Below are 13,591 nucleotides of genomic sequence, written 5' to 3'. Positions count from 1 at the left end.
GGCTTCCTTTGCAAAATAGGGGAAGGTGTGTGTGTGTCTTCTGGGAGGGGCATATGTGTTTTTCTTTTATAATATATTACCTAAATTAACTAATATATTAGCTTTTAGCACTGAGCTTAACCACTTAATAATGAAGTCTTAAATCCTTTCTAGAGAATGTAGATTTAATATATCCCAGTTCAACTCCACTGAGTCTCAACTGAGCACAAAAGGAAGGTTTCTTTTAAATGATGCAGGTGGCATAACTGCATCAGCTGTTGTGAGAATTGAGTGTGCTAATAAATGTAAAATGATTTTCAGACCTTGAAGCATTACCTAAATGATAGTTATTAAGCCTAGAGGGGAGGCAGGTGACCTGGAAGCCAGAAAGCCTTGGGTTCTACTTCTGCCTGATATAAGCTAAGTGGGTGACCCTGGACAAGAAATTCAGCCTCCCAGTACCCCTAGTTAATTCTTAAACACCCCCCCCCAAAAAAAAACAACCCTTCCTTCATTCTTATCTACCTTGGAGACAATTAAGGCTTGCTCAGGGTCACAGAGCTAGAAGATAATCTGAACTCAGGTCCTCCTGACTAGGGCTAGAGCTCAATCCCTCAGTTAATTCTAGAAGACAATACATTGCAAAGAAAATACCATTTAGTATTGCTAGAAGGGATTTTCTCCCTTGGGAATATCCTTTATTAAATCCCAGCTCTGGTTCCTGATCCTATCCCATGATTTCATCCATATAGGAACTCTCTTTACCAAGGCTGATCTGATCCTTTAATAGCTTCCTAAATCTTAGAGAATTATAAGGTACAGAAAGATTAGATAATTTGCATGTGACCATGGAAATTTGTGTGGGAGTGTAGATTTGAAGCCCATGATTGCACCTCCATCCTGCTCTTATCACTATAGTAATATACTAAGTTAATGCAGGACTGGACTCCTTCATATTTTTCAGTTCTGTTGGAATTCATCTAACAACCCAGTTCTTGGAGATTGCCAAATAACCATGTTGACAATCCATGACAATGATGTTTACAACACTTAGGAAGGTAATCATTAGGAGCACCCATATCCAGAAACAATTATAATCACTGTGATCATTAACAACTGTGATAAATCATTGTTGTCTACCAAGAAAAGTTTGCCTTAAGATTTCAATCTCCTCAATTACTCTTAAAGTTTTAGTAGGTCATGGGGAGATTTTGGACCACAAAAATTCACCACCTGAGAGTAGTCCTTTTGGGAATTGTATAAGTCTGATACGCTTTAGTTCCATATTTCTGATCAAAAGTTATTTTATCAGTCCCTAATTGAAGTCTGTAAATCTGAATGTTGGCCTCTAGCCTCCTGAAGGTCTGTATCTTTCCAGTTATAAATCTGAAGGTAGGTTCTGTTTGTGTAAAACAGCCTAGTTCTCCAGTTGCATCTGCAAGTTTGCACTTTCATAATTGTGTAATCAATTAGAGTAAGGACCATCCTGAAAGGCAGGAAACTGGTCTGCTTATAAGAGACTGAATAAACTCGAATACTATGACATTTTGGAAAGGGAGCAACCCGATTTTATATGACTATATTATTATCTGACAATAACATAAAGTATCAAGTCAGAAGAGGAGAAGGTAGTTCTGTTGCTAATAGGATGTTTGTCACTTCTGAAATGGAAAAGTTCTTTTGGATAGAGAATCATAAAATAATCAATGACAACTTTATGTACCAATGTTAAATCGATCAGTTGGTCCCCCAAATTTTACAATCCCTTTTGAGATTTCTAGAAGCTCTTTATCTTATCTTTGGTTGGTATCTTTAATGATACTGTCTACCCATGTGTTTGGCAAGAGAATAAAACTTCTTAGATAAAACGAACTTTTTTGCTATTTCATTTTTAGCCTAAAGAAAATTATGGTTAACAGAATAAACCCCTCACATCTTACTTAGAGTTCTTAAAAAATATATTGAACCCCTTCCATTTCAGCTTGGTAGGACCTTTTAGGGCTTCCAAAAATCATTGCATGGCAGGAGGCATTGACATGAGAGGGGGGAACTCAATAACCATTAATTATGAATTAACAAATTAATTTACTGATTGATTTCCTTGATTCCAATATCCAATCCATTCTCCACACAATTACTATTTCCACAGACTGGACTCTGAATATGTCATTCTCCCACCCACACAATCTTCATTTACCTCCTTGACAAAATAAAGATTCCTAAATCTAGCATTTAAAGCCCTATGCTCTACTTTTCATTCTCTTTCATTTTTTTCTCCTTCCTTCATTCAATTTTACTCCAAGGGGTCTGCTAGGATACATCACTCCTCTCCTACTGGCTCTCCGGGTCTGGTATGTAGTTATTTCTAAGAGATCCATTGAAATTCCTTTTGAAATACAAATTTTCATATATCCAAATTCCCCAATTTTTAATAATCTTTCTTTCAAATTACTTTTTATTACTCAGATCTACTTTGAATTCAATTAACCTTTGTGCATTCTACATTCCTTTTGTCCCATAGTGGTTCATAATCTTTTTAAGGTTAGGGATTGTTTACTTTTATTTTCCTTGTTTCTGTCTTTGCATTCTTAATATTTAGCATATTGTATTGTAGTACAAAAGAAAAATCTTTGATTCCTCAGGAGCTAAAGGACTATCAAATGTTCCCTCTGATGCTTAATGTCAATGCTGCCTTGGGCAAGATGCTTAATTTCTTTGGGTCTCAATTTCCTTATTTGTGAAAGGAGAGATTTTGAATAAGTGACTTCTCAAGTCATTTTATGATCAATTTATGATCAATCATTATAGTTGAATTAAAATTTTAAATTAAACTTTAAGTTAAATTTTAAATTAAACTTTTTTTAAAGGATCATTATTTGCTTTTCAAAAGAGTAAGGGGATAATTTGATTCAATGAACTTGTACTTTGAAGATTGAATACTATTACAATTCAATACTATTGAATACTATACAAAAAAAATGCAACTCTCCCCTCCATTAAAAAAAAAAATAATTGGTTTCCCAATTTAGATTAGAGAAGAAATACAGCAGAGCAAATATGCATGGCAATAACACTGGTTGTCACACATTGGTTAAAGCTCATCCTCATTTCAACCATCTTACAAAGCATTCAAACCTGAAACCTATCTAATAATTGCTTCTTTCAGCATTCTTCCTGAGCAGCAGGTTACTGAGTCAATAGTCCTTTACTATCAAAAAAGAAAAAGAAAAAAGAAAGTCCAAACTATGGTAAAACTAGAAGATTCAAGCATTCTTTCTCCTAAAATCCATCTCTCTTATTTAATGTCTTTCACATTTATTTTATGCTGGCTTCTCATCTTTAGTTAGCATAAATATTCAACTAAAAGATCCTGGTCACTCCAATCTTAAAAAAAAAATGATGGCTATACTAAATTATCTCAATTTTTTTTCCAGGTATTGGATAGGAAGTCCTGGGATTATAATGGGGGTTAGGGTTATCGACAGACCTAGAAATTTTATCTATATCTATATCCATATCTATATTATACCTTTGGAGTTTGACAATAATTCTGATATTTCAGTATTATTATTATTCCCATTTTCTACTTGGGCCATAAGAGGCTGAAAGAATTTAAATGATTTCCACATGATGGCATAGATAGTAAGTAGCAGAGGTCAGAACAGAAGTCATCATATCTTGCCAAATCTAAGCCTGGAGCTCTATTGATCATTCCAGGCTGTCTATCTGGAATATTTGAATGCCAACTCATTCTCCAACTGACTTGTTCAGCATCAATGGACAAATGTATGATTTCTGTGGTAGATCTGTTAATTGGTATGCCAAAGTCTGCCTTTTTCAGAGGAATGTTGGGGAGGGTTAAGTATTTTCAATTTCTTGGGACAAAATTATTAGATAACATAACACATTGGTTCTGTTCAGGAATTTTTTTTTCAGTTAAAGAAATAGCAAGATGGAAGATTGTTGAAGTACACTGAAGCAAAGGCATTGTTAAAAAAAATCATTTCTTTAGAAGATTATCTTCTCCAATCTAAGGGCCAAAAAGGACCTGGACTTTCTTACAGAGACAAAAGGTGTTCAAGTGTGAATTATATTGTCAAGCGATTCCCTGGCCATTTACTCTCCATGAAATTCTCTATTTAGATGTGGTAAACCATTAAATCTTGACCCTGAATTTCAATTTCATCAATCATAACAAGTAATTTGAGCATCACAGAACCATAAATTTAGAGCTGGAAGAGACTTCAGAGGAGGACTAATCCTCATTCTAAATATGAGGAAACAAGCCTAGGAAAGGTAAGGGATACACCCAAGTCTACACAGGTAAAAGGTAAGCAAAGATTGCAACTGAGCTCCTGGAAATTCAACTTCCACATTCTTTTTACCTGTTCATGATGCATTAATGAATTTCCTAAGTAAATAAGGTTAGTAAGTCCCAAAGCCAGGACTCAAGCTAAGTTTTCATCACTTCGTCCAAAGGTTTTGCAGTTTAGAAAAGGGCTCAGCCAGAAGACATCCTGCTTTGGAGTTAGAATACCTGATCTCATATCTCAGCTCTGCTACTGAATATCTGCATGACTTTGGACTAGTCACTTAAACTTCTTACTTAGCTTCCAGAGTCCCAAAATGAGAGGTTGTGACTAGACAACTCTCTAACATTTCATGATTTTCATAAATAATAGACTGAGTACCACTTATAAAAGCATGAGTTTTTGTCTGTGTGTGTGTGTGTGTGTGTGTGTATGCACTGGGGTGGGGCAGGAGGGGGTTGACCAAGGAAGGCAGCATTTTTAAAGTAAAATTAACATAGATTTTTTTTTTAAAAAGTCCAAAAATATCAATGCTTTGGAGAATAATATACCTTTCACTTGATTGCAGGACCTCATCACCTTTCTTCCAAGAGCAATGTGCCTTAGGAGATGCCTTTGGTTTACAATCAAATATAACCACACTACCTATTTGAACTTGAATCAGCTTCTTCATTGGGTTCCTAGAAAAGTCTGGAGCAGATGCTGATGATAAACAAAAAATAAAAAAAAAAGAAAATCAGCTCAAAATGATTTTATTTTTAAATTGATTTTACATATTTTAGTTTAGAGATGTATGACAAGGTTGTAGAATCACTACTTGTGTCAAATTTTTACACCCCCACCCCATCTTGGAAATATATCCAAGTCTTTGATATTACAGAAAACACATTTCTCAATAATTTTTGCAATTGCCATTCCAATCCTAAAAGTGGATGCTCAGAAAACCCGAAATGTAATAGAATAGTGAGCAGAATCACCTAATCAAACTGGTACTAAGGATTTAAATTAAAATACAAAAAAAAAAATCTCTCAGGGGTCAGAATTAAATTAGGGTTAAGAAATACAATTAAAAGAAACCAGGTAGCTCAATTTGTTTCATATTCTAATAGCTAATTTTTCCACCAAAGATATCACTGTACAGGTTTTTTTTTTTTTTTTTGCTTCTCTTGTAAGGCAATGGGGTTAAGTGACTTACCCAAGGTCACACAGCTGGGTAATTATTAAGCATCTGAGGCCCCATTGGAACTCAGGTTCTCCTGACTCCACTCTGTTACCCAGCTGCCCCTACAATTTTTTTTTTTTTAAGAAGAGTTTGGACTCTTTTTCTGATAGAGGGACTTGCAGGGAGAAAAAGTGGATTGTGATTTGAAAACATTAAATAACTTTCCATAGATTTCCCTTCAACTATACCTAATTTTTAGTGGACCTGTTATTTTTTTAAATAAGGAGCTGTCAATGAAGAAAATCCTCCTCCAATGCAAATTAGCAACTATTCTGCAATTTACAAGATTAAAAGTTGCTTAGAGCAGCAATTAATTATGACTTCTTAATGAGAGCGCCTAGAATAGAGTCTCTTTTTTGTAATGAAGGCCTCAGGGTCTTAATTGTGGATAAAATTATTATTGCATGCCACTAGATCAGAGAATTAAAGGATTTAAAAATGGAAGAGGAGTTAGATCTAGAAAGTCGCATATGAAATACTGAATCCATTGGTTTCATGACAGATAAACAAAAGAATTTTGCTTTGAATTATTTTTATCTAAATCCCTGATTGTTTAGTTTGCCATTTTTCAATTTCTCCTAAAATTAAAAGCAGAAGCTCTTTTTTGTATATCAAAAACAATGGAAGAGATACCTAGTCAGCGATTGGGGGACAGGGGAACCAACTGTAAAAGATTTAAGGCAATGTGAAATATATTGTCATAAGTTCATAAAAATGAGAAATAGGAAGAGTTCAGAGAAACACACACTGTGAATAAATATCAGAGGAAAGTAACCAGAAACAAGAAATCATAAAAAAAATTCCTACAATAATCTATATCAAAACAATGCTAAAATCAAGGGGAGGAGATACCTGATTTGGCTTGTAATGTCATTGAATCACAGGTTTGGGGAATGACAGAGACCTCAAAGTTTCATTTGAATCAGTTTGATCAAAAGAGGATAAGCATCTTGCCCAAGATCAAATATGTAAAAAGCAGCAGAGGCCACAGAGGTGTCTGGATTCCTAGCTTAGTTTGCCTTAATTAGATTTTTACTCCCATTGTCTATGATGTTAATATATAGTTTCTCAAAGACAAAGAGAACCTTGGCTTTATATCCTATAATTAGTCTTCATCTTTGGGCTTCTCGCCAAGTCAATGTTTTTACTACTGTTCCATTATTAATAATTTAGCTGCATATTCTCACTTTAAAGCAATGAAAGATGAGGTCTTAACTAAACACTTGATTTTGATGGAATAAAAAGAGAGCGATATAATACATTGTTTTCAAGTCAGATTTGAAATGGTTAGCGACTTAAGATGATGAACAGGATGTACAGAAAGCATTTTTTTTAAGTACAAAGAAGATGCAGATATCTTACCAACAACTTTGAGTTCTGCGCTGGAATAGATGAGCCCATGTTTGTTCTCTGCTATACACTGATACATGCCAGAATCATTCACATTTAGAGTTGTTATTGAAAGGGCTCCATTTTCTAGTTGTACTCTCTCCTAGGCAATTGAGGGGAAATGTCACAATCTATAAAAGTACGGTATGCTTTCACAAAATTAAAACGAGAACCATTGGAAACTATGCTTTGAGTTAATTCTATCCCAGATTTCTTTCATTTATGATCCTTACAGAAGATCCCCTAAGTGTCTCCTTTGACTATATAATTGACTTTAGTTCTCTTTAAATCAGAAAGCCAACTAACCCTTTACCAATGAATTGGAACTGGTCTTTGGAAGAGGTAAAATAGAGCAAATAGCCTAAAAGTGAGCAGGCTGTACAACTCATAAAAGCATCATGTAGATGGGATACACCTGTGATATTCTGAATAATTTTCACGTCTCATTAATATCCCCAACTTCCAACCAGCAAGTGTCACAAACTTCAGCATTTCTATTTAGGCAAACAGTAAAGAGTTTCTTTGCTATTCTTTAAAGATGCAAGTTGAAGACTGGATAAAAACTAGGTACACGGAACAAAAGATACTTAAATATGGAGACCATGAATATTTATCAAGGTGTTTATGGAGTGTGAAATATAGACAAGTGCTATGCCTGAGGAGCTGAAGGAACAAGGTTGGGTTAGCACTAAAAGCAAACACCCCAGCATAATTAAAAAGTGCATAGAATGAGTGATTGAGAAAACAATTGCCAAAGTATAGGAACTGCTGAATGATAGACATATTCCTCCTACAATCCAAAGGGATAGGACTGTAGAAGGGAAATAGGTATTTAATATTCATTATTGATAGAATTACTACAAGCTAGTCGACTCTTTTTAGAGAAAACTATCTGTAGTTTATAGGAAAAGTCATAGAAATGATGACCCCCTCTGACCTAATAATTATACTGTTGGGATTATAATGAGTATATTATTAACAGCAAATAGAGCTACCTATTCAAAGATATTTATAGCAGCAGTCAATTCTATTTAAAATAATGTTCATTAAGATTCTTCTTTGTGTGGGCAAATCACCAGGTGGCATTATTTCTAATTTCAAAAATAAGAAAAAACACCAAGAATTTAAAAGAAATAACAAGTTTTACATAACTGAATTGCAGTTTCTTGTTCAATCATCTTTTTTTTTTCTATTCTGTGCTATAAAAATGCTGGCTTTATTTTTTAAGTTTAGAATGAAATATATAATTTAAAAAAAAAAAAGAGGTAACGGAAGTCATGTAAATTCCAATAAAAAAAGAATAGATTTTTAGTTTGGATCTGTGACTGTTAAGTTTTTTTTTTAAAGTAGCTATTAACAAATGTTTTGATTTTTTTGTCCAGATTTATAATTTCATAGGTGAAGTAACCTATTCTATTGATACTAATCAGCAATGTCTGTGCAGGTTATAATTTAAGACTGTTGCCTGGGATCCTGAAAGGATAAATTTCTTGTTCAAGATCACCTAGCAGGATGTAGCTGAAGCAAGGTCTTCCTGACTCTAACACTGCCTTCTATGCGCACTGCCTCTTCAAAGATATAGCACATTAACCAAATGGGATACTATAATGCTGTCATAATTAAATATGAACCATATGGAAGAATGTGGAATGCTTTTGCGAAATAACACTAAGCAAAAAGAAAAAGAAAAAAAAACAAGTTTCATTGCAACTCTAATTACTGGAACAAAAATGAAAAAAAAGAGAATCTATTGATTCACTTAAATCTAAACTCTTATGAATGCATTTATATGTTGGAATGCATTTAGGTAATTCAAGTAATTACAAAACAAGTTGAATTGGTTTTATAAATGTCTTATATTAAGTTTATGGTAAATATTTTTATTAAATACATTTTATGTTGGGGACTTAAATCAATAATATAGAATCACATCCTTCTCATTAGCCTATTTGAGTAAAGACCTCGGACTTCAAGCCCTTGCTTTCATATCCTGCCTATTTATTGAAGTGTAAGCACAAATCTATGAAAAATCAACCGTATTTTTGTGCAACCACTTCCCTAATAAAGCTTCCAGAAACCATTTAATGTGACAGGAGGGAAGATGAGTCAATCCACTTTACCTCCACTACCAAGCCATCTCCGTTCTTCAGCCATCTGTAGGATGGCTTAGGTTTACCACTTGCCCGGCATTCCCAGTATAGGTTGTCCTCCACGGCAGCTTCCACATCCTTTATCATCTGAAACCAGTGAGGTTTAGCTGTACCCCCCAAAGAAAAGGTAATTAATACGCAAATGATATTTGAAAATCTTATTCTGTGAAATATTCAAGATCACAAATAATGGGTGAAAACAGGTGCAAAATATAGGGATTATAATTTATTCTCACACTTCTAAATAACCCAAATATAGCAAGAAATTCACAGCTTTTTTCACAAGGAAGAATCCTACTCATCCTTTGGGATTGATCATAATTTAATCATTTATATTTTTTAAAATATTAAATGCCAAACTAATATTCTTGTGGGGGTCTACAGTGGCCGACTCAGCACTATGACCTCATTTGAAGACATTGTGGGCCTGGCTTGGTTTTTCTTCTTTCATTTCTCAAAATTACAAGGGAGCAAGAAAGACAGAAAGAAATAGATTAAGAACCCTGTGACTTCCTAATTTTACAGATTTTTATGTAATCGTCACATACACTCTCTATTCTTGGGTGGCTGCCCAATGCTTTATACAATCATTGCAAGGGAAAGGGAGGATGAGAAGGGACATAGGATCCCTCCTGATGTTTTTTTGGCCCTTATCATTGAACAATTGAAGTTATCAGGATGCAGAAACGAATTAAAGCTTCCATGGTTGAGCTAAAACTCATTGTAATTCCTTCAGCAAATGACATTAGACTATCAGGGGAAAATACTTTTCTTTTCCTCCTATGTTTCTGCTTGTCTCATAATTATTTTTTGGGTTCTATTACACAAAATTCCCCCATGTTTCCCTGACATCTACCAGAAGATAGATGTACTGATACCTAGACTTGATTTTTCTTCCCATAGGTATTTTGAACTGTGAAATCACACTGAGTGAGAACTTACAACTCATCTCTTGAATGGCAGAAGATATCAGTCTTAATTATGTACCTATATTTAACATCCATAGGGAAGAAGCTTCTATAGCTCAAGAAAAATATTTCCCTCAAGTTAGAAATAATTCTTAATTAAATGCAAGCCAGAGAACACTTTACTTACCTCTGTATGAATTAAAATCAAAGTAGGAAAAATAGATAGATCAGCAGAATTTGAATGATATGATTTTTCCCCCCAAGGGGAGAAGGAAACAAGTAACTCAGAAATTTAAATCAATTATTCAAATCACATAGATCACACATCTCCTTCTTTCCCTCTTAAAGGAAGTATTTGAAAAAAAAATTAAAGAGAGGAGTACAATACAACCAAAATAATCCAAGTCACTCAATAAACCATCACATTGTGTAGTCTCAGCTTGGGTTTCAGATCCAGCCCTGGTAGGTGAGAAGGCTTACTGATTTCACATTGCATTATGCATATGTGGTGTACTGTGGGGTTCACATTTACATCCTACATATGGAGAAACAGTTTATCCATTTCCTCTTAATTGCAACCGAGGGAAGATTTGTCTTTTCTATTTCATAAAATTTCTTTTTTTGTAAATTAAATCAAAATGGAACTATTGTAAGACAGCTATTGGGACCAACTGAAAAGGCTGAAGTTCTATTTTTGTTTTGTTTTTTTGTTTATGACTCATTTGGAAATTCACTGTTGCCCACCTTGGAGTGACTGACATTCAGTTTCCATCATGTCTTGTCATTGGAGTGCATTAATGCCTCATTAATATTAAATACAACACACATTATATGAAACACCTCTAGAAAGATAGCTTGAAAAGACGGAAATAAAGTAATAGTAACGTAAATATTCTAACATAATAGATATACTTCAATAAATTTATTCCTAATGATATTCATACACACGTATCATTGCATTTATACCTCTGAAGAAAAAAGTAGCATTGGATTTAATTCAATAATAGAAACTGGAGTATCCTCTTTTAAGTTAGCTTAATCAGAGGTATGTGCATATCCTATTGACATTTCTGCATACATAGCAGAACTATTTTTTGTGGGTTTTTTTTGTTGTTTTGGCAAGTCAGTGATATTAAGTGACTTGCCCAAGGTCATACATTTAGTAAGTATCAAGTGTCTGATGTTGGATTTCAACTCAGGTCCTTCTGAATCCAGGGCTGGTCCTCTATCCACTGTGCCCCTAAGGGAACCATTAATGATATATTTTTTTTGACTAACCTTCCTCTTTCCTCAAGAAGCCTTTACAGGTGAGGTTTAAGCAGGAAAAATACTACCACTCATCTCTACCCACCTCCTTCACTGCCTTCTGACTACCCACTGCAAAGCCTCCACCAGAGACTACTCCATGGAGTAACCTTTTCCCTAATGTAGCACTCTTCTGATGGATAACTTTATCTCTTGCAATATTATTCTTGGAAAGTTCCAGAGTGACTTTATTATACTGTCTCATCTCACTTCCTCTAGCTGTCTCACTAACCAACTTGATAACCTTTAGTCATTCCCCTTCCTCATTTCCTTTCCCTAGTCTACCACTAAGGACGGACTCACCCAGTCAGTTCTGCCATGGTTATCGCATAGGCAGTGGAAATACACTTCCCTTTCCCCACTGCCTATCCTGATAACTTTCAAGATCCTCCCTTTGGTCTCCACTCCTCCAAGTGTACAGTTCCATCACTGGAAAGTAAGTTCTCTGAGGGCAGAAAATGTCTTTGTTTTGTTTTTAATTTATATTCCTAAATTTCACACACGGTGAACAATTAATTAATAGTTTTTCATTCATTTATTTATTCAGCAACCCCTCATGTCTAGGTCAGGACAGGTAGGTGACACAGTGGGTAGAGTAGGAACCCTGATGCCAGGAAGACCTGAGTTCAAGTTCAAAACTCATATACTAGCTGGGTGACCCCGAGTAAATCCTTTAACCTTGATTACCTTGGTTTCTCTTGTGTAAAGTGAACTGGAGAAGGAAATGTTAAACCACTCCAATATCTTTGTCAAAAATTCCCAAATGATATCACAAAGAGTCAGATGTGAGAGAAAAATGACTGAACAACACACACATCCCCAGAGATCCACACACATCTAAGTCTTCTTCAGACCAAGTCAAATATGTTGAATTTCTTTATGGATTGTCTTCCTCACTAGAAGCATCTGAACTATTGTCTAAGGCAAACTATTCAGTTAAAACTGATGAATAGCTTCCTTTTCTAAAATCTTCCTAATCGATTAATTATCATGATTTTTTTTTGCTCTTTTGGGGGTTCAATTAACTTTCCTAAGAGGCATAAATGGTTAGGATAACTTGTAATTATAGAACTCTGTGACTATCTAGTGTTATTCTATATATTTGCAAACTGTCCAGTCTTTAAACACATTGACAAGGAATAGATTTCCATCTTCCTGTTAATCTATGGGATTTTTGAACCCTAAGGTTTCTCAAGAAAATGCTGTTGCCTGGATAATAAACCTGAACATCACAACATTTTTCAGAATTCTTTTGAGCTAAGATGACAGTGGGTAAACTTTCTTCAGTTTTTCTATCAATTGCAAAATAGATTGATTGTTTTTTGTCTCTATATTCTTTTTCTTCCTCTGATACTACAAAGCACAAATCAATTGGTAGATATTCATGACCAAATATTAGTAAATGTTGTATAAAATCTATGATGTTATTTCTGGTGCAGTCATAGGCATGGACTAAATAGAGGATGTGTTTTTCCACTAAGATGTATGTTCAGGCCCTAATGCTTCCATCAATGTCCATCAGGTGGTGATTATCCTCTAGAATAGGGTCTGGCTGTTTTTTTCCTCTCTCTCTTTATACCTTTGGAGCTTAGCATTGTGCCTGAGACATAGTAAACATTCAATAAATGCTGCTAACTGTTTAGGATTTCTTCATTATACTGGGTGATGTTCTTCTTTGGTTAATAATAATAATTATTAACATTTATATAGGACTATCTATTACCCAAGCACTGTGCTAAGCATTGTACAATTATAATGTTATTTGATCTTCACAATAATCTTGGGATGTAGGTGCTCTTTTTCTCCCTATTTGATAGATAAGAACACTGAAACAAAGAGAGATTAAATGACTTGCTGAGGGTAATATAGCTAGTAAAGTGTCTGAGGCTGGATTAGAACGTAGGTGTTCTGACTCCGTCCCTGTCCACTGTGCCATCTAGCTATCCCAATATTTACCAAAGCTAAGGTTCCCTTAAATAATTTGCTTTCAAAGTCTCTCCTCTGTTCCAAATGAATTTGAGCAGGGAGACCAAAAAGTGAAAATAATAACAATATCAATAATAATAAAAAGAATAATGGATACGATTGATAGAGAACTTCATGTTTTCTGAAGTTTGTTCCATGCATTATCTCATTCGATCAATTTCTCTGTCATAATACTTCAACAATTGTGGAATCGTGTATTTATTTCTGCTTAGATAGGCCTGCGCATATCGGCCAAAATGCTCTGCCTCTATTAAACTATGGCTCATGTTTACTCTCTCCTTCCAGTGATAAGAAGTTGGGCGAGATGAATTCTGAAGGTTTGCTTATATTTTCTCCCAGTTT

At 34.7% G+C, this 13,591-nt stretch overlaps 1 protein-coding gene across 1 annotated transcript in view; it reads right to left on the bottom strand.

The window, feature by feature from the left end:
• The window catches only part of CNTN3 (contactin 3), a 378,875-nt gene that overhangs the window by 115,803 nt on the left and 249,481 nt on the right, over positions 1 to 13,591 (bottom strand). The window contains exons 8-10 of the mRNA XM_074198709.1: positions 9,021 to 9,157; positions 6,874 to 7,003; positions 4,841 to 4,991 (exon numbers count right to left, since the gene is read on the bottom strand). Coding sequence (XP_074054810.1) covers positions 4,841 to 4,991; positions 6,874 to 7,003; positions 9,021 to 9,157 — 418 coding nt within the window. The remainder of the gene's footprint in view (positions 1 to 4,840; positions 4,992 to 6,873; positions 7,004 to 9,020; positions 9,158 to 13,591) is intronic.

The sequence above is a fragment of the Macrotis lagotis genome, chromosome 8 (assembly GCF_037893015.1).
Source record: "Macrotis lagotis isolate mMagLag1 chromosome 8, bilby.v1.9.chrom.fasta, whole genome shotgun sequence".
NCBI classification, from domain to species: Eukaryota; Metazoa; Chordata; class Mammalia; order Peramelemorphia; family Peramelidae; genus Macrotis; species Macrotis lagotis.
Note: the sequence above shows the minus strand (reverse complement) of the source record. Positions and strands in the feature narration are given on the sequence as shown.